Source organism: Bos indicus, chromosome 15, assembly GCF_029378745.1.
Source record: "Bos indicus isolate NIAB-ARS_2022 breed Sahiwal x Tharparkar chromosome 15, NIAB-ARS_B.indTharparkar_mat_pri_1.0, whole genome shotgun sequence".
Lineage (NCBI taxonomy): Eukaryota > Metazoa > Chordata > Mammalia > Artiodactyla > Bovidae > Bos > Bos indicus.
This window is the reverse complement of record NC_091774.1, coordinates 17,207,918-17,229,092: the sequence shown is the minus strand read 5'-3', so window position 1 is coordinate 17,229,092 and position 21,175 is coordinate 17,207,918. Positions and strand designations below refer to the sequence as shown.

Here is a 21,175-nt window from a genome sequence, read left to right as displayed (position 1 = left end):
GAGACCAGTTCAAGATTGACAAATATAACTGAGGCTGTGCATCCTTTACATCCCCTCGTGCCTAATCCTTATACTCTACTGTCTGTAATTCCTGAATGAGCCAAATATTTTTCAGTAATTGATTTAAAAGATGCCTTCTATGCTATACCGTTGACGAAGGGAAGCCAATTTTTATTTGCCTTTGAAGACCCTATCCAGTCAGCTTCTCAGTTAACCTGGATAGTTTTGTCCCACAGGTTTGTGACAGCCCTCACTTCTTTGGACATAGTTTGTCAAGAGATCTACAAAACGTCAATAGCCCTGAGACAGTGGTGTTACAATACATAGATGATATCCTGCTCGGTGCTGAGACAGAGGAAGTTTGCTCAGAAGCCTCAGAAGACTGCCTAAACTTTTTGGCTGACTGCAACTATAAAGCATCAAGGGAAAAGGCTCAGCTTTGTCAACAATCTGTTAAATCAGATCAGATCAGATCAGATCAGTCACTCAGTCGTGTCCGACTCTCTGCAACCCCATGAATCGCAGCACGCCAGGCCTCCCTGACACAGTGAGGGACTCCTCAGACACACTGCTGAGACTATTCCAAAAGCTGAAAAAAAGTAGGCATTATCATTTCATGAGCAGTTAAAAAGGTCCAATGGAACCAGTATCAAGAGTGTAGTGTGCTCATCCTAGTGCATCTCAGAGAGAAGAAGCAGAAAACTTAGACCTCGACTTTACCGTTTCGAAGGCTGAAAGTCGCAAAATGTGGGTAGTTTTGGTTGGTAATTTCTTGGGTAGAACTGGTCATCCTTTATTCTACTCAGCAGGCTTCTTTCAGTCTTATAAACACCAACACCCGGAGTTCACTCAGACTCACGTCCATCGAGTCAGTGATGCCATCCAGCCATCTCATCTTCTGTCGTCCCCTTCTCCTCTTGCCCCCAATCCCTCCCAGCATCAGAGTCTTTTCCAATGAGTCAACTCTTCGAATGAGGTGGCCAAAGTACTGGAGTTTCAGCTTGAGTTTCAGCTTTAGCATCTTTCCTTCCAAAGAAATCCCAGGGCTGATCTCCTTCAAATGGACTGGTTGGATCTGCTTGCAGTCCAAGGGACTCTCAAGAGTCTTCTCCAACACCACAGTTCAAAAGCATCAATTTTTCGGTGCTCAGCCTTCTTCACAGTCCAACTCTCACATCCATACATGACCACAGGAAAAACCATAGCCTTGACTAGATGGACCTTTGTTGGCAAAGTAATGTCTCTGCTTTTCAATATGCTATCTAGGTTGGTCTGGGCCTAAAAAGCTGAGCACTGAAAAATTGATGCTTTTGAACTGTAGTGTTGGAGAAGACTCTTGAGTGTCCCCTTGGACTGCAAGGAGATCCAACTAGTCAATTCTAAAGGAAACCAGTCCTGAAAATTAATTGGAAGGAATGATGCTGAAGCTGAAACACCAATACTTTGGCCACCTGATGCAAAGAACTGACTCATTGGAAAAGACCCTGAATTTGGGAAAGATTGAAGAGAGGAGGAGAAAGGGACAACAAAGGATGAGATGGTTGAATGGTATCATTGACTCGATGGACATGAGTTTGAGTAAGCTCTGGGAGCTGGTGATGGAAGGGAGGCCTGGAGTGCTGCAGTCCGTGGGTCGCAGAGAGTCAGACACTACTGAGTGACTGAACTTTGTCACTGAAAGAAAAGTTATGGTCTGGGGAGTTATGGCACAACGCCGAGGGTCTCACCAACAACCTATAGGATACCTGAGTAGAGAATTAGACGTAGTGGCATATGGCTGGCCACACTGTCTAAGAGTAGTTTTTGCTATTGCTTTACTAGTACTGTAAGCTCTTAAGGTTATTAATGGGCCTGATAGTCTATATGGGCCTGCTTCTGTTGACTCCAAAATTCCTGAGTCTGCCATTTGAGTTTGATCCTTAAGGCCTTCCTGTCCTGGCCTCATTGCTCCACTGCATTCCATAATCAGTCTGATTGCTGGGTCTGTGGAGCACACCCTTCCTCATCAGAAGGCTTTCCATCGTGGCCGTTTCCACTTCAGGGACAGGACTTTCTCCATGTCTGCAACCTTCACAAACAATTATATGTGATGCCTCTTTTTAACCTAATGACGTCAAACAATCCTAAAATGGACTGGTGATAGAGTTTTTACCTTAACTATGGACATAATGTGACTTTTAACTTGGATTATACTTTGTCTTGGTTTAATGACTATTTTGCTACACATAAGAAGACAGATCTGATGGTTTTTTACCTAATGTTTATATAGGATGAGGTCATATGGCTAACTCCTGAAAAGGGACGCCTAATGTTTACCCCATATGCTGGGAACAAACAAAGCCATCCTCAGAAGTTGGCTGACAACTTAATTATAATGAAAGTGAAAGTGAAGTCGCTCAGTCATGTCCGACTCTTTGTGACCCCATGGACTGTAGCCTACAAAGCTTCTCCATCCATGGGATTTTCTAGGCAAGAATAATGGAGTGGATTACCATTTCCTTCTCCAGGGGATCTTTCCGACCCAGGGTTCGAACCTGGGTGTCCTGCATTGGAGGCAGATGCTTTAACCTCTGAGCCACCAAGAAACAATTGGGGTTTTTGCCTCAAGAAATATGCAATGTAATCATTTCTGTGTTTTCTAACCCCAGTTCAGGTCCTCTTTTTGCCTGGCCAGGCACTGATTGGGACTGGATCCCTCAGTCACACTGGCTTGCTCCAAAAGGGACCTACTGGATATGTGGGGCTCTTACCTAAGGGTGTGGCTTCCCCTTAGCTGGTAGGAAGATGCACCCTAGGTCTAAATTTTAGTCATGGCTTCACATTTGCAGAGCCTCCAGAGAAGCCTGCTATTTTGCCACACCTTAGAACTCATTGGATAAGGTCTGTATTACACTGGTATGGTTATTTGGCTGCAATATTTGTTCCCTCCCTGGGAACTACAGAGGTTATGCTACGAGTTGATGCTCTAACTACTCAACAAGCCTTACAAGATTCTTAGAAAGCTATTTCAGCCCTTAATGCTGAACAAATACAAATTAGAAAGGTGGTTTTACAACAGACTGGCCTTAGATATTCTAACAGCCACACAAAGAGGAACTTGTGCCATTATTCATACCCAATGTTGTGCATATATACCGGGTAGCAGCACTAATGTTACTCACTTTACTAAACACATGAACACAATGATTCAGGCTATGGATAATCCTGAAGCTTCAGTTGCTTCACTTTGGGAGACATTAACTAGTTCCACATGGTGGAAGACTATCTTAATTGCAATAATTCTGATTTTTCTGTTTTTGCTGTTCGCTCCCTGCATCTGTAACTGTGTAGCTGGATTTGTTTCTAGCTGCATGAAGGCTTTTAAGTTACAAATTGTTGTCCAAACTCCAACAAGTGCCACAGCTTCTTCCAACTACTACTTAAGACCTCTGGATCAGAGACCCTCAATATGAGGGCTAGGAGAATATGTTGCCTCACCAATTTAGGCATGACACCCCTTATCAGCTCAGAGCCAGTTATGGGATGAGAAAGCCGCCCTTTCCCTAGGCAACATGATTCTCCTAAAAGAAAAAGGTGGAATGAGAGGGTAACAGGTAGGAAGGCCAGAGGTCCCCAAGAAGTAGGAGGAAGTAAACTGCAAGTGGAAGACTTTTTTTTCCTTCTCTGTTGATGAAACCAGTTCTGCCGAAGACTAACAGTTTTTTATTTTTTTTTTCCTTTTCTCAAACCTTGGGCTGATAATGGCTCAACAAACCAATATTCATGTCAATTGTTTTATGGCCTGGGGAGACACACCTTGTACCATCCTATCTCAAAAATGCATATTGTGGGAGAGGGGTCTGGTGAAACTTCCTCAGCCTTGAGGTGCCTCTCTTATCTGATTAAGTTTTCTAACAGACATAAAACACCTTGCTAAAAACTAGCAAGAGGGCTTTGCTCAGATTAATGTCCATTGTGTCACTGATGCTATATACCCATCTCATCCCCTGCTACCTCTTTCTCATTTTGCCTTCAATCTTTCCCAGCATCAGGGTTTTTTCCAGTGAGTCAGCTCTTCACATTAAGTGGCCAAAGTATTGGAGCTTCAGCTTCAGCATCAGTCCTTCCAATGAATATTCAGGGTTGATTTTCTTTAGGATTGACTAGTTCTATCTCTCTGCAATCCTAGGGACTCTCAAGAGTCTTCTGCCAGCACCACAATTCAAAAGTGCCAATTCTTTGGCACTCAGCCTTCTTTATGGACCAACTCTCACATCCGTACATGATTACTGGAAAAACCATAGCTTTGACTATAGGAACCTTTGTCAGCAAAGTGATGTTTCTGCTTTTCTATATACTAAAGAACCCCAAACCCTGCCTCAGGGATTCACTGAGCTTCTTCCCTTCCATCATTTTTTTCTTTAAAGATTGTCATGGTTGAGCAGAATCCTTGGAGATGATTTCTGGAAATGAGTTCACCATCTCTCCAAGTTGCAGACTTTTCTGATTAAAGCATCTTTCCTTTCTATGGACACTTGCTCCTTAAATTATTGGATTTTGAGTGGCAAGCAGCCAAATAAGAATTTGGTAACATGGAGAGCCAGAATACTGTGTATTGGCTTCTTCATCTTGCATTTCATAAAGTACCAAGAGACGGAGTTAAGTTTAGGACAGAACTGTGTAGTTTGCACACAGAATTTGGAGAGGCTAATGACTTCTGCACTCAAAAACAAAATAAAGAAAAGAAAAATAGAAAAAAGAAAAAAGGAGATAGATTGGAAAAGAGTAAGACAAGACTGAAACAAGCATTGGAGACCCATAAAACTCCTCAGTTTACAGAGTCCTGTGGCAAAGATCAAATTAAGAGTACTGCCTTTCCTCTCAACCTTCCCTCTCAAGCCTTCTCTCCAGTACTGTGGACACTGAAGTTCTGGAAGATATTTAATAATTAAGGAGAGTTTTCATATTATAAAAATAATTAAAAATTGGCCTTGCCTGATGTTGTGTCAGTAGCATCATATTTAGTCATAATGATAACACATTGTGAACACTCCATTCACTCATTTACTGGTTCCCCATTCTTTCATTTACTATTCATTCATATTCTAAGTCATTGTCAGTCATGGTATGAAAAAATACACTAAGAAGGATCTATAGACTTGTCTGTTTTGGTATTGTTTATTGATTTAAATATTTTATAAGCGACAGTTTTGACTTATAAGGTAAATAAATGTTTGGTTTAAACAGAGAGTTTTGTAATGAATTATGTAAATATAACACACAACTGTTATTTCTACTTTGTTTTATAAGAATCCCAAATTTTTAATCACTGATTTTTCATATACAAATTTATCTTATTTTTCGGTCTGTAAATACAAAGACATTTTATATAATGAAACATACTATTTACATCATGCACGATTTAGAATAACTATAAATAAGCACAATCAAATGAATAAAAAGTGGTGTTACATCAAAAGCAAAGACGTTTAGAATCCTATAAGTGCTTACATACTTTTACACACACTAGTATTCTTAAACTTCTAGTGAAATGAGACATATTTCATCCTTTCAATCAGAAAGCTTCTCTAAACTTGTACTATTGAGTAAAGAAAAAATACCTTAAAATATAATATGAAACACCAAACTTTTAAAATTAATGCTACATGTTTAAAGGATGCAATCATCTTTAAAATTCAAAAATAGCTTGACATTTAAAAACATATGTAACTTAACCATGCCCTATGAATATATTAGTATATATCTTAGTATTATTTTATGACATTGCAATTTAAGTTTGTGATAACTAGCTTTTTAAAAGTAATGATTTTACAAATTATAATTTGATAATAAAATAGCAAATGGAAAATACTATTTACATTACAGGTCAAACAAAAAATTTAGACACATAAGATTATAGCAAATGAATTGGACAAAACATTAAAACAATTCTGTTATTTGGTTAAGTAAAACCTACCCCATGCAGAGGAACTGAATGAAGGCCTAGCACAATATACTCATGTGATTTTATTAAGTGGGTTGGGGAAACCTGTTTATATTTGTATAGCATTTGAATGTTTGATAGAAATGCATTGGCTACTTACACATTAAAATGAGCAGGCAGATTTTTGTTTATTTTGTTTTTATCTAAATACTGTTAGGGAAATGAAAACCTTTGGCTTGGTAAAATGGGTATTCACAGTTGAAGTGTCAGAATTCAGGTAGATTGATTTTGAAATGAAGAATGATATGTATTATTTCTGAAATACACTTAATTGTCTATGGCCATACCACCCTGAACATGCCCGATGTCTTCTAAAATGCACTTAATTGATAAATTTTAAAAGCATAATGAGACAGCTTTGTCACTTGATTACCAAAATTATAATGTGATTAAAGGCAGTTATAAAATTACAGTTTGTCCAAGGAAAACTTTTCAGGAAGTTTTTTTTTTTTTTTTTTTAAAGAAAAAGCTGTTAATTCAACTCTAAGAAAATCAAAAAGTGGTTTTGCCCATGAACTGTTTTTCTATTTGAACTTGACCTGACTTTCGTAGTAGTAATAAGCTGCCATTATTATGTGAATCAATTTCTACATAGTTGGAATAATTTTTGCTTATTTCTAAATAATAAAAGGAGACAATGACTAGTAGTTGTTATTTTTGCCAGTCTGGACCTTCAATATAAATTCAGTAAGAGGCAACAAAATAGAGGGAGAAAATGGGACTGTAGCTCACAGCTGTTCAAATGTCATCTTATATTTCATCTGTTTTCCTCAACCATATTTCTTCTATTTTTACATTCATTACTGAAAACATTTCCCTCAACAAATAAAAATGACAAAGATACTGAAGGTCATATTTCTTCCAAAAAAAAAAAAAAGTATTAAGGTCTATCATTTCAAGACAAAGGTTTTCTTAACACTGAAAAATATAGGAAGAAAGAAATTTGCATTTTCATAGATGTCAATTTATATGGAAGCTGCCTATTTTTTCACAATTTCAAAATAAATAAATATCAATGTGGAATAAATAAAAATTGATTGACATAGAAATTCTTCCCTTTGAAGTTTTAAATTTTCTGAATTTTTCATACCCTTTCCTTTGACAGATTACCTGATTTGTTATAGTAGAAGATCCCTGAGGTGTTCAATGAAGTTCAAATGAGAAATAAATACCAAAATTCAAAGGTATTTGACTTACTGAAGCAAATCTTTCCAGAGAGAAAACATAGCTATATCATTTCTACATAATTTGCTGTTAATGAACACAAACAAATGTATGTCACATAGAAAACTTATTAAAGAGCTTGAATGTAATATTAATACACAACAAAAAATTAATAAAATTTTCAGTTTTAGAGATTAAATATTTTTTAAATCTTGTTCAAGACTTGTTCAAATTATTGTGGTATTAGGGATATCTAAAATAGAAGAACATACTCTCTGTCTTTCTCATTATTCCTTTAAATGAGACGTTTTATTTCTTTTCCTTTATGAATCATATTATCTGCTAGAAATCACTGAATTTCCCTGGAAAAAAATGGTTTTGGATTGGGATTTGTAAATAATTGATCCCTCAATATAACTACCATAAAATGGTCCAACCTGTGTTTTTATACTTAAGATTATGGTAATTTGTTAATTCTAGTGAATAACTCAAAATGATGGTAATAAACAACTATCTGAATACATGCCAAAATTTAAAGGCATAGAGCTAAGAAATTTGGAATACATATTACTTTTTCAATACAGTAGACATGAAATTGATAGCAAACATTTTCAAACCCTCAAAAAAGAACCCAAACACCATACTATGTCAAACTGAGTTACAGAAGAGTATACAGGAAGCAAGACAGTGTATCCGTCATCTCTAGACAAAGAGCCAATAAAATCAAGTGGTACCTGGGAAGTCGTTTTTGAAAAAAAATTTCCCTATAGGTATAAGAAGCTTCTTTTCTATTTTTATCTTTAGCAGTGTGGTACCCAAGGAAAGATTTACCATTTGAAAACAAGAGGATTTTTTCAAATTAAGATGTTTGTAGGAGGAGATTGTCCAAAAAGGGTCACCCTGATATTTCTTGAAATCGTGTTAAAATTCAATAAAAGAAGAGCATTTTAAAAAGAAAACAAAAACTCATGTTTGTCTTAACTGATGAAATGTCATAGAAGCCAAGTTCCCAATTGTCTCAATCATTTCTATACCCAAGTGGTCTGTATCTGAACAGTCACCTTCTTTTCCTTATCTCATGAATTCACAAAGTGTCCCATCATGTGAAAGTGAAAAAGCAATCTCAACCATAATAATAAAATATTATTTTTCACATACTTTGTAAGAAAAAGAAAAAAAGGAAGGAAGGAAGGAAGGAAGGGGTGAGAGGAAGAGGGAGGGATCAAAGGAAGGAAAGGAGGGAGGGAGAGATAGAAAAGAGAAGCTGGGGATGCTGACAAACTTGAGCCCAAATATTTTACCGCACATAACACCTATAGATACAGCCATTCATTTCACATTCATAACTAATCTTACTCAGAAGTAACATCAAACTCTACTGTTTATTCAAGTTAGAGCCACACTTGATATTTGGACTCTTGCATGGTTTCTTATCAGCATAAAGACTATGCTAATATTAAATTAGATCATAATGCAAATATTGATTACATAGTACCAAATATTCCCAAATTCTGCACTGATGGGCACATATAAAACAAGATTATTTCTTTCTTTAAATCTTTTTATTCTGATTAGCATATTTCCTGTTTCTTGATCAAAATTTTGACATGCTGAATTTCATGATATTCTGTTATGTATTAATAGTGTTTTAAAAATAAACTATAATCAGTTAGTCTTCCCATCTATCTTCAACTTTCTTCTAAGTTAAGAGGGTTGAGCTATTTAGGCAATTTAATGTATGCAAAGTGATTTTTGTCTCTTGTAATCTTCTATGTAGGTGTCTTTTTTTTTTTTTTTTGATTGCAGTCCAGCTGAAGTAAAATGGGATACTTCCTATAGTCAGATATTCATTTGCATTTTAGTAGGAGAATTTTTCTTTAGACAGGAAAAAAAAGTATTTTAAGGATTAAAAGAAAAAGCAATGAGTACCAACTGTTTCAGGTCACTGAATTGCATAACAACTGAAAGGGATGGATTTTATAATTGTCTGGTAACATACTTGAAACAAATTAAAAGGATAAGAATAATAATTTTGGCTACCATTCACTAGTAATTATCTTTGTACAATAAGAGCAAAAATATTTTTTTTTAATTCCTTGAATTATTGTAGATAATTATAGTCATCCAGTTTATCTATACGTGCTTTGCTAGAATGAAATCTAACATAAAAATAAATTTCTTATTCTTTTTTTTTAAATTTCTTATTCTTGATAACACTTTCTAGTTAAATAATAAAAAAACAATTTATCTGAGACTTCAAGCCAATCTGATTTTAACCTGGTAATTTATATCAATAAAATTTGGAGAGGGAGGTTTCATGTTGATAACATCTGGCCACTCCAACATGGAGTTTTCTTTAACTACGGAGATTTGAACTAAAAAAAAAGCTTAAAAATTTGGGGGGGGGCAGATTTTAAATTATTTTATAGAAATAATTGGTGCAGATCATCCTAGTCTCAGGTATTATATATCATCTCATACTCGCCTGCCAGCCTTCAGCGATAGTGATATTGACCATAAAGGAAAGCTTCTTGGGAGTCAATAAAAATAGAATTGTTCTAGGAATTGAGATTTAATTAAGTATAGAAATGCATACCTTCTTGTTAGTCATAAAACATATAGAATAACATATTTATTGTTCAAAATTTTGAACATAAATTATTTTTCATTTAGATTTATTCTGAGAAGTTGAGCTACTTTGCTCTAGATCCATATATAGATGAATGGGAATATAGTATACTTGACTGTTACCCTTAACCCTCATATTATTAAAAACAGCTTATTATTTTAAGTAAAAGAATGTTGCCAAATTTACAAACCATAGCTCATTGACAAAATTAATAACTTTGACTCATTTATGACATCTTCTACATCTTTCTTTCTTGCAACAAATGGAAAATGTAGAGAAAAAAATTGAAATGTGATTTGTAATTCTTTGTTATCTTTTTCTTTCTCAGTGCTGAAGCACTTCATACCTTTAGAAAACTTTCAAAAACCTTTAGCATTCTGAAATTTTGCTATAAGTAACCTGGCTTTCAAGACAGCAATTTTTTGTCCTAAATTATTTTTTTTAACACAGGAAGCTCAACCTGGTGCTCTGTGACAACCTATAGGGGTGGGATGGGGCCTTGGTGGGAGGGAGGGAGGTTCAAGAAGGAGACAATATATGTAAACTTATGGCTGATTTGTGTTGTTGTTCAGCAGAAACCAACACAATATTGTAAAGCAATTTTTCTCCACTTAAAAATAAATTTAAAAAACAGTCTAATAATTCTGATTAAAAATTGCTCAGGTTTGTTTCTTCCTTTTAAAATTTCAGTTCTAAACAAACTCTGCTTGAATTAACTAGCTTCATGTAAAGTGAAACATCTTGAAATGATGTTTAGAGACTATCTAACCCATTTAATTTTAAAAGACTGGGAGTACACCTTCATCTCTCCTTCAGAACATCATCAAATGTTGTGAGGTAATTGTCTCCCCAGCTCCAGGACTCTGGAGCATCCCAGAATAAGATGGAGAGGCCTGGTGTCATAAAATCTTTTATCTCCTCTAAAGTTGATCACCTGTTTTGCTTGCAGCTAAAGCCCAATTTGAAAGCAATGTGAAGAAGAATATAGAATATAGTATAGATCCCCCAAGCCATTATATAGATGTAACTACACAGAATAAATATTTCCTTACCTTTGTGATTAGATTTTCCAACTAGAGAATGATATAACTTCTATAATGTCAGAACAACAACAACAAAAAATGAAGTACAAAATCAAATTGTATTCTTCTCTCTGAATGTTAGCTCAACCAGGCTTGTTATAAAAGGAAAAAAAATATTTTGCTTTAGTATTACTTGAACACAAATAGTCTTTTGTGCTAATTTTCACAGGCTTTCTGTGATATACATCTGATCTGATCTGATCTGGTATTTTTTCTTCTTTGCTCCTCAAGTCCAGATATTCTGACACTTGCATTGATCTTAATCATCGTAACCAAAACTAGCTCTATGTACCACCTTCAGAGTCTCTATATATAGCTTTGTGAGCTTCTAATTCCAGTTTCACAGATGTGTGCCCCTGCTAAGAGGTTGTCACTACCTCCTAAGAAAACTGAAATTAGTTCATGAAGGATTTTTTTCTATTTTCTTTTTAAAATAAAAATGAGCAAATCATTTGGCTTTCACTAAACCACATGTGTCTATTATGAAAACTGCCTCCCTTTAGGAGTATGTATACCTTCACAAAGAAAAAAGTTCAATCTCTAACCAATCTCACCTAAGCTCCTGCTCATCCCACCCCTCCATCTGTCCCTGTGTACTGAGTCTGATGCCAGGCAGCAAAATGGGAAGAACTGTCTTCAAAAAAAGTAAGGAGTGTGAGGAAACAATTTTGCAGAATTCTGATTTTATCCCAATTAATACATTACTGTTCTACTTGTTAATTACACTTAATAGCCCACAGTAAAAATTCATTTAGTAGAATCCCTTCTTTATCTCCAACTAGCCAAAAGGCCACAGAGGAAGATGAAATATAAACCAATTCCTTTATTTAAAAAATATATATCAAAAGAATTAGAAAAAAGCTGTTACTTAAGCTCACCATTTAGTTTTTCTTGTCTCTTCTGCTTTCAAATAATTAGCAATAGTACTTAAGTCTAACATTAAGAGTGGTCTGATCAGCAACTACATAACTGAGGAAATTAAATTCACTGTAATTTTTTAGTGGACTCAAATATTTTTATTATTTATTATCAAAAGCGTATTAAGGTATAAGCTTCCAATGATATATTAGAAGATGATCATCAAATGCTTTCTCAGTAGGAGAAAATAAACAACTTTCCCAGTGACTCAACACACCCTGTTCAATTTTTATAGGGGAATTTTATAAACTGTGTGTAGAAGGATGTTAATTTAAGCTTTGATGTTGGTAGTTGAAAGGTAAAATACTAGCAAGTTCACTCACGATTCCAATTGTGTTCAGATTCAAGATTATAAGGGAGTTTATCCATCTAGACAATAATAGAAGCTGTAATTAATGGACAGAGGAGCCTGGCAGGCTACAGTCCATGGGGTCACAACGAGTCAGACATGACTTAATGACTAAACAACATTCTTATTTAGAGGCTTAGGAATGGATTCTGACCTTATATGATTTTGCCAAATAATAATCAGATGATTAGAAGTACCTCAGTGTATCATAAATTTACCTGTTACTTTAATTGTAATCTTGATACATGATTCTAAATGAGGGAGGAACAATTTAACTACTAAAGGACTGATTATTATTAACCATGCTGTATCTGATTAAAATTATATTTTAAGAAAATAGAAATATGAATTAATCATTATGAAGCCTGTGAGATTTAGTGTAATTGTCAAATGAAAAGTACAGGCTATTTAAAATATAATTACACAATAATTTTCAGACATTTTAAAATTATACTTCAAGTGAATTTCAACCAATCACATTCTGAAAGCCAAAATATTATTGTAGTTACTAAACATTCAGTGTCACAGAAAACAGTGAAAATGACTCTTTAATCTTTCATCTTATCAGACCTAATAAAACCAATAGTTGAATTAATTACCTTATCCCAAGGTGTATCTATATTTTTGCCAAGCCTACACTCTCAATTAGTTCATCCAACCCATTCTATATTTTTGCTCATTTATCTATACTTAAATACGTCTATTTATTATATACTACAGAGATCTGAAAATCTGGGCACAAAACATTCACAATGCTTTCAGAGGAATAGAAATCATATTATGATAGATATCAATAATTACATATCAGAAACAATCTGATCAGAACATATCAATTACTTCATAGCATGTGTGAAAATGAAGAATTTATGAGAGAGATTAAGCATGTTACCTGCTCAGATAATTTTTAATCTATCCCTTGCTGCTCATTTTGCTGTAGTAGAATGGTGAATATCATTTAAAAGTCCACACTACTTATATTATTGCTTATGTAAGACATGTCTCTCTTTCCCTGAACTTGCATAGGAGTGCAAGTTTCATACATCATCATCATCATGGCTTAGATTATTGCTTAAAGGTCGTTATAAAATATTGCTAGGAAATAATTTTTAGATGAATGTATGATTCAATGTGAAAAGTACAGAGTGAGACTAAGCATCATGTTGGTGATGTTTTAGAACATAAAAACCAAAGCATTCAGAAGTAAGGCTGTTACTTTGACATTTACTTCTCTGTCCAAACATTCATAGTTCATATCTTGGTGGTAAGGGTCAGCAAATATTGTGATGTTCTCTGCACAGCTCTGGCAGTTTCTAAGAAAATCTTACTGTGTCTATAATGCCTAATAGTGAGCAATATTAATCCCTCATGCTTATCAGTATTGACTTAAGTCTATAATAAATTTGAAGACTTATGCTCAAAAAGTGGACTATAAATTTGAAACCAAAGCTGAAAAATTAAAACTTGTGAAAGAAATAATGCTATGAAACCTGGAGCATTTGCTTTTCAAAATAACTACAAATAAAATAATATATTTCTATCTCAGTCAGCTTGTATTTATTCCTAGTAGTTGGGATTATTTGAATATTCTTCAATGATCCCCAAATCTGGCTGTATATTAGCATAACCTAGAGTGATTTTCTAAATACAGATTCCTAGGCCTTCAACCTGAAACCTACTGAATCCAAATCTTAAAGGTAAAGCCCAGTAATTTGTGTCCCTAAAATTTCCTCAGGTCTTCCTTCATAGCTCAGTTGGTACAGAATCTGCCCGTAATGCAGGAGACCTGGGTTCGATTCCTGGGTGGGGAAGATCCCCTGGAGAAGGAAATGGCAACCCACTCCAGTATTCTTGCCTGGAGACTCCCAAGGACAGAGGAGCCTGGCAGACTACAGTCTATGGGGTCACAAGAGTCGGACATGACTTAGTGACTAAACTACTACCACTACTAAAAGCTTCCTAAGGCAGTCAGACACTGCCAAGCGATGAGTTGAAACATTGAACAGGATCATTTCTTAGTAAGGATGGAACTGCCAATGAGGCACGTGGCTGAAGCTGTGGTCTGCGTGTCACAGCACAACAGAAATAAAGACACAGACTTGACTTCTCTATATCCCAAGTCCTTCCAACATGTCATTCCTTTTACTCATGTAATATCTACATTCAGTGCACACAAATGCACATTGTTTATTACTTTATAAAACTAAAACTATTCTATAACATAAGATTAGCTGTGATTCTTCCTGTTTAGAAATGTATCAATGACCTTTTATGAAAGGAAGAAGAAAGAAAAGAAGGAGCAATGACTTTTATGAAAGGAAGAAGGAACAAAAGAAGGAAGTAAACAGAAAGGTAACATAATACTCAGGCTTCAACTTTTTGAATCAAGTATAAGGAATTTTGCACACGGTCTCAAAATGCTCTGACAAAATTTATGTTAGTCTGTATATAACATCAGTGTCTGTTCTTCATTCAAGACCAGGAGGAGCATGAAACTGAGTCCACAGCTGCAGTCAGTTTATCCATTTACAGTAAAATTCGTTCAATCATGTAAACACAGTTTATGTACATGGTAAGTCAGCTGGTTGTAAATTAAGTGTATTCATATTAAGAGCAACCCTTAAAGAATCATCATGTAGAATGTAGTATGTTACACTTTAACAATTAAGCCTCTCGTGCATTGTGTTTTTCAGGTTACATCTAATAAGATATGCTCATAGAAGCCTCTGAAATGACATAATTTTTGTAGCTGAAGATCTGCTATAGTTTTCCAGGCACCAAGTTGTGTCCGACTCTGTTACCCCCATGAACTGTGGCATGCCAGGCTTCCCTGTCCTTCATTATCTCCCTGAGTTTGCTCAAACTCATATCCATTGAGTTAGTGATGCATCCAGCCATCTCATCCTCTGTTGCCCCTTCTCTTCTTGTCCTCAATCTTTCCCAGCATCAGGGTATAATCTAAGAGAAATACCCAGGCTATAGTATAGGGCTTAGGTCTTAGACTTGAATTTCTAGGTATTGTTGGCTGAAAGACATCTGGTGCCACCCAGAGCCTATTCAGAGCCACGTGTAATTCATTCTGAAGGAACATTTATTGAAATTGCACAAAGTGCTTAGAGCCAGATTGTATTTTGAAGAGAGCAGAGAAAGAAGCTACAGGTATAAGCAATGCTCCAGCTCAACTAAGAATGGTTAGTTCACTTGATATGTGCTTTGTTACTTGGGCCTGGAGTTTTGTGTATCTTCCAATCTGTCTAAAATAGGCATCTGCAACTGTTTCTATGGCCATGTTAGGTTCAGAGGTACAGAGAAAATGGGGTTTGATGGAACCAAACTTGACTTGGTAAGATGGTTTCCAATGACAGCATGGAGTAAGAGAGGATCTGGGCATGGGTTAAGTTGTGCTGAAAATGCATACAGACAAAAACCTACAAATAGAAGTTTTACTGTCTTCTCTAATAATCCACAAACTTGCCTTGAGTTAGGAAGACAAGGAATCTTCAATAAATATATTTAATGACATTCATAATCTTGAGCTCCCTCTTTATACCATATGATATCAAATATACCATTTCAACTAATATCAGTATGATTCTGTAGAAAAAGACATCCTGGCAGTTTTCCAAATTCTCTGTGATTTTGTGTTCTCTATCCATCAATTTAATTTTGCTTTATTGCTATAACTCTTTGGAGGAATTTGCCAAATTAAGACTTGTGAATGAGATTTTGTTTAAGTTGTTCTATTTTGCTCCTGGAGAGACACACAACTTTGCACTTTGACACTAAAATGCTATGCTCCTGCTACTATTGTTACTAGATAAGAAAAGTGTGAGATACTGAGAATACATACTTGAAGCACTGGATCCCCCATAAACCCACTCTCAAGTCTTAGGCCATCAGTGCCTGTCTCAGAGTCACCATTGGTCATACACAGCTCACTGGATTTCACACATAATCAGACATTAAAAGGGAAATAAAAATATTTTAAATTTTTAAGAGAAGAGATGAGTATCAAGGCTGATTTTAGACAGTTGGACTAAACTGTTATCTAGAAGTTGTTTCTTCCTTCCCATCTCTACTCAACACTACACAGTCAAGAGTCCCAACTATATGTGTTCTTTAGGCATTGAGCATTATTCTTTTTATTATGGCTGTTACTTATTTATTAAGGTTCACAAAGCACATACTGTACAGTAGGTTTTGGGTACTTATGGGGGGTTTCCTGGCTTTGTTATATAACTCATTTATTTGTAAACAATGACATTCCATTAAAATCGTATTGATGCCAACATGAAGGTTTGGTACTGATGGCTAGTCATAAAGTAACTTCTTCAAACCAGTTGCTTGAAAGAATACTGAAACAGAGGACTATAGGTGCCATTTTTTCCCTTAAAGTATCCCCTTTAGAGTGGGTAAAGCCATTTCCCCAATTTAATATCACTTGATTTCTAAAGGGACATTCATTTAAATTCCTTCCAATCTGCCACGCGAAAACACATGATGGATGTAATAGTTTGTCCATGCAAATACTGTAGAGATATTTGTCAAATGAAAAACCAAATGCCACCCGTTATTACAATCACAATTGCTAATGGAGGATACATGTATTGTACTCTATAGGACACATAAAAATATAATGCTTTTTCACAGCCTCTAAATTCTATGATTGCAGCTAGAATGAATTGCCATTTTATACCATATTTTGCAAATATACATAGGAAGAGTGTAGCTACAATAAGTCAGCTGTACTAGGTTGGAAAAATGGTGATAGATCAGAATATTGCCTCAGACTATATCTTCAAAGATATATATTGTATGAAAAATGTAGTTTACATCCTGTTTGTGATATTGAATAGATCTCTGGCATATTCTTCATTGTGACATTTGTGACAACGTAAATAGCTACTTTTCTCTAAGTAAAATCATATAAACTAAGAAAGAGCTTATTCTTCTCACAAATTGAATATATACAATTCTTATCCCAAGCCCTATCAGCAACTACTAGATAATGAAGTAGATTGTCAAGGATGCTTTTAAAATATGCTTCCCACAGATAGTTTTAAGTATAGAGAAAATAACCATATGTTTAGAATAGTTGCTTAGACAAATCTTTACAAAAAGCAGAGAAATAGATCGGATGATTCTTGGAAGTCCCTTTCAGCCTTATGGTCACAAAACACATTGGTTATGATTAAAATACTTACAATTTACTATTTCACAATATGCTTTAAGTGACTGTGCAGAATAAGCATAAATGACTTCAGTGAGTTTGGTTCTTTCTGCATGCTCCTGCGCTATAAGAAGACCACTGGCATAGCTAAGGCATTTCCTAGTCTCAGCAGGAGGATTAAAGTGGTCCCAGAGCCTATTCTTTCTACACTGACTGTAAGCTTGCCCTCTATTCCCTATGGAAGAAGTGAGTTAATCTTCTATGCCACTAAAGAAATTATTTTGTGAGTAATTATTCATATGAGAGCACCTTGTCCTCTGCCTCCACAGCCTCCTATAAACACCCTGGCCTTCTTGCTCAGATGTGGTTAAAAACAGAGACTTAGATCCAAGGAATGGAGGGACAGGCAAGGATTCAGAGAGTTCAGGATCTAGGTCCTATCTCCACATGAAAAGTGTTACACTAGTGTCCTCTTGTGCTCCAAGGAGAGACAGAGTTCAATAATTATAAAAATGATAACCATTATAACAAATATTTTGCATATCTAAAAGTATTTCCTAGCTGTATACTTAGGGAGCTTGAAAACACTAATTAATCCTCACAGACTACATTGGACACTAGTTAATATATTCCTTAACTGAGTTATGTGATAAGCAAATCATAATGCAGTCAAAACCCTAAACAGAAAAATGTGTTTTATTTAGTAGACATAAGCTACCAATGAATATACTTACTGGAGTAAGAAATTGGCCACCACAAGGTTTCAAGGAAACAACACTTTCTAACTAATTAGACTGAAGAAAAACTTAGTTTTTATATCTGAACCAAATTAGGAAAATTGTGGACACACTGTGCTCCTAATTTCAGGGTGAGTCTGGAATAATATTTGCATGCATGGTTAATCAGAACATGCAGTGGAAGCCTATTTGTAACTACTGTGATTACTAAGTATGAAGGTTAGGCATACTTCAGTGTTAATGAAGGTGATTCACTGAACTTAAAAGTCACATCAAATAAACTATGGAAGAACAGTAAAAAATCTCAAATTCATAAAGCACGTTTTCCCTTGTTTTTATTATGCAAGAATAAACAACATCCTTGGCAAAATAACCTACACTTCTTTCTCACTAATGCCAGTGTTTAGTAATTTATCCCCAAGTGTGGCAGTTAGCCTTTTGGAAGCATACATTGAAGAAGGTGACAGGGCAAGGGGAGAGTTACATGTCATTTAGTAGGATGCTGTTTATTATAATTTAGTATATTGTGAAAACTATGTATATTTAGAAGTGCTAAGTTGAAAGGGTCCAGTGTAGCAAAGCATTTTATTTTCACTGATATTTCTTAGAAAATAGCAAAAAGATCTTTAATCTTGGTTACAGATACATACGTTTGCTATTAGGAAATTCCATTTCCTTTGGATTCTGTGCTACATTAATGAAATCTAAAAGATATAATTACTAAGTAGATATACAATGCTTTCTTGGCATCTGAAATGCTAGGTTATGTTTAAGTCTAAGTGAAACTATATTTAACTTATAAGTTAGAATTATATAATGTATCAACTATACAGTAGCATATTCTGAAAAATCTAGTGCTGCATGAAATTATATAGAGGTATGTATAAAAATAGGTAATATCCCTAAAATATTTTGCAGTTACAGTTTTTCCTGCTGGGAAGTTTACCACACTGCCAAGATATATGTATGAAATGTCTGCTCAGAAAAACAAAATTAGAAAATATTCCTCTCATACCAACTCACTAAATGTAGGAATATATAATCAAAACTGGCTTTCAAAAGCAATACAAATATATAAAGATACCTATATGTGTGACAAACAAGAAAACATGGACTGTTGATTAGTTTTGAATGGGCCCCACATTTGTAATTAATTAAAATACATATATATGTATTATACATATATAATATATATATGACCTAAATCACTCATAAGAACGAATACATTGCCCCCTTGCTCATTGCCCCCTTGCTCTCCAGGTTTTTTATTGACAGTCATAACCCATCTTTTTCCAGGATTATTGCCTGACATAACAGAAATTCCACTGTTTGTTCTCAACAAAGCAGTGAAAGAGAAATCTCTCTCTTCATTCTCCTGTCATGACCCATGTTCTGGGCTTGTGCTTTTTGGAGGAGTCTTTGATCTGCAGCAGGTCTCAGAGGCTTGTCTCCCGGAGGAACATAGTGCCAATGTTGTAGGAAACCTTTTTTATTTTCGATGAAGAAAGAGAAGGCTTTGGCTGCTTAGGACCAGTTCTTACCTCCAGGAAATAGCAGATACCAGGGATTTCTTTTGGAAAGTTGTCTGGAAGCTCTTCACGGGACCGAGGAATGAATGTGAAACTTTCTTCTCGTTTTAATAATCTAAGAAGAAAATACATAATGTGAATCATATGGGCAGGAGAGATGAGAAAAAATGGACACAAACTTTAGAGAATCAGGAAGCCTATAAAAGACTGCATGCATGTGTGCTTAATAGTGTCTAACTCTTCGTTAGTGTGTGGACTGTAGTCCCCCAGGGTCTTCTGTTTATGGGATTTTCCAGGCAAGAATACTGGAGTCGGTTGCCATTTCCTCCTCCAGGGTGTCTTCCCAACCCAGGGATTGAACCTGTGTCTCCTGCATTGGCAGGCAGATTGTTGAGCCACCTGGGAAGCCTGATAATAATGAATTAAAAAAGCAAAGTTGTTCCTGGTACTACTTGACAATATTTGTTCAAAGTTGATTTGATTTTTTGTTTAAAAGGCTAAAGAAACTGCATAATACATGTTTTTATTCAAACATGCAAGATTTACCCTTTCTGTTTTAAAAATCTGCCTAAAGTCTGGAACATTCCTTCAATGTTTTATAGACTCTGAATAAGCTTTAAATCCTATGTGTCATTCATATAAATCAAGTTTTTAGCTTTGTAGAACAGTCATAACTCAATGTGTCTGTGATATCTGGTTACTATTTTCTAGCAATACATATTTTGTAAACTTACCAGCATTTATTTGTCAAATAGATTGACTCTTCCAGTCATAAAGACAATTTTCTAGTATACTAATATTGGAGATTTATTCTTGACCAATTCTAGGAAAGGTTCAGTTTAATAGCCATACATAGAAAAGTGTCCTAGCATTTCAATTTTTAAAATTATTTATTTATTTGACTGCATTTAGTGGGTCTTGGTTGCAGCACACACTGCGTCCTGCAGGATATTTCCTTGTGGTATGCAGACTCTCTAGTTGGGACATTCGGACTCCAAAGGAAATGGACCCAGTAGTTGCAGCTCACAGGCTTATTTGCTCCAGGGCATGTGGGATCTTAGTTCCTCAACTAGGGATCAAATCCACATCCCCTGCATTGTAGGCAGATTCATAACCACTGGACCACCAGGGAAGTCCCCAGCAATTCAATTTAATTCAACAACTCTTATGGGTTACAATTATTGCCCTAGAAAAGTATCCTAGATACTGTTGTGAATATAATGATAGGCAGAATACAACAACCTAAGAAGCTTCAAGTTTTGCCAACAGACAAAGACACAGAGAAAAAAGAAACAGAAAGTAAAAACTGAATAAGCAAAGAAAAGTCACAGTAATATAAAAGTAATATAACACAATAGACTAGGGACTTCCCTGGTGGTTCAGTGGTTAAGGATCTAGCTTCCAATGCAGAAGACACAGGTTTGATCCCTACTTGGGAAACTAAGATTCGGCATGCTGTGGGGAAACTAAACCTGCATGCCACAACTTCTGAGCCTGCCTGCCTCAACTAGAGAGGCTGCTCACTGCAAATACTGAATCACTCTGACGCTCATACCACAATGAGAGAGAAGCCCATGTGCTGCAATGAAGAGCCTGTGTGCTACAATGGAAGATCCT

General features: G+C 35.5%; 1 protein-coding gene across 2 annotated transcripts in view; it reads right to left on the bottom strand.

The window, feature by feature from the left end:
* GUCY1A2 (guanylate cyclase 1 soluble subunit alpha 2) overlaps positions 1-21,175 on the bottom strand; it is a 546,451-nt gene that overhangs the window by 51,501 nt on the left and 473,775 nt on the right. The window contains exon 8 of one of the 2 annotated variants that reach the window (XM_070803359.1): positions 19,571-19,673. In XM_070803359.1, coding sequence (XP_070659460.1) covers positions 19,571-19,673 — 103 coding nt within the window. Of the gene's footprint in view, positions 1-18,347; positions 19,674-21,175 lie in introns of those variants that run through there. The other variant, XM_019975851.2, reaches the window with a different exon arrangement.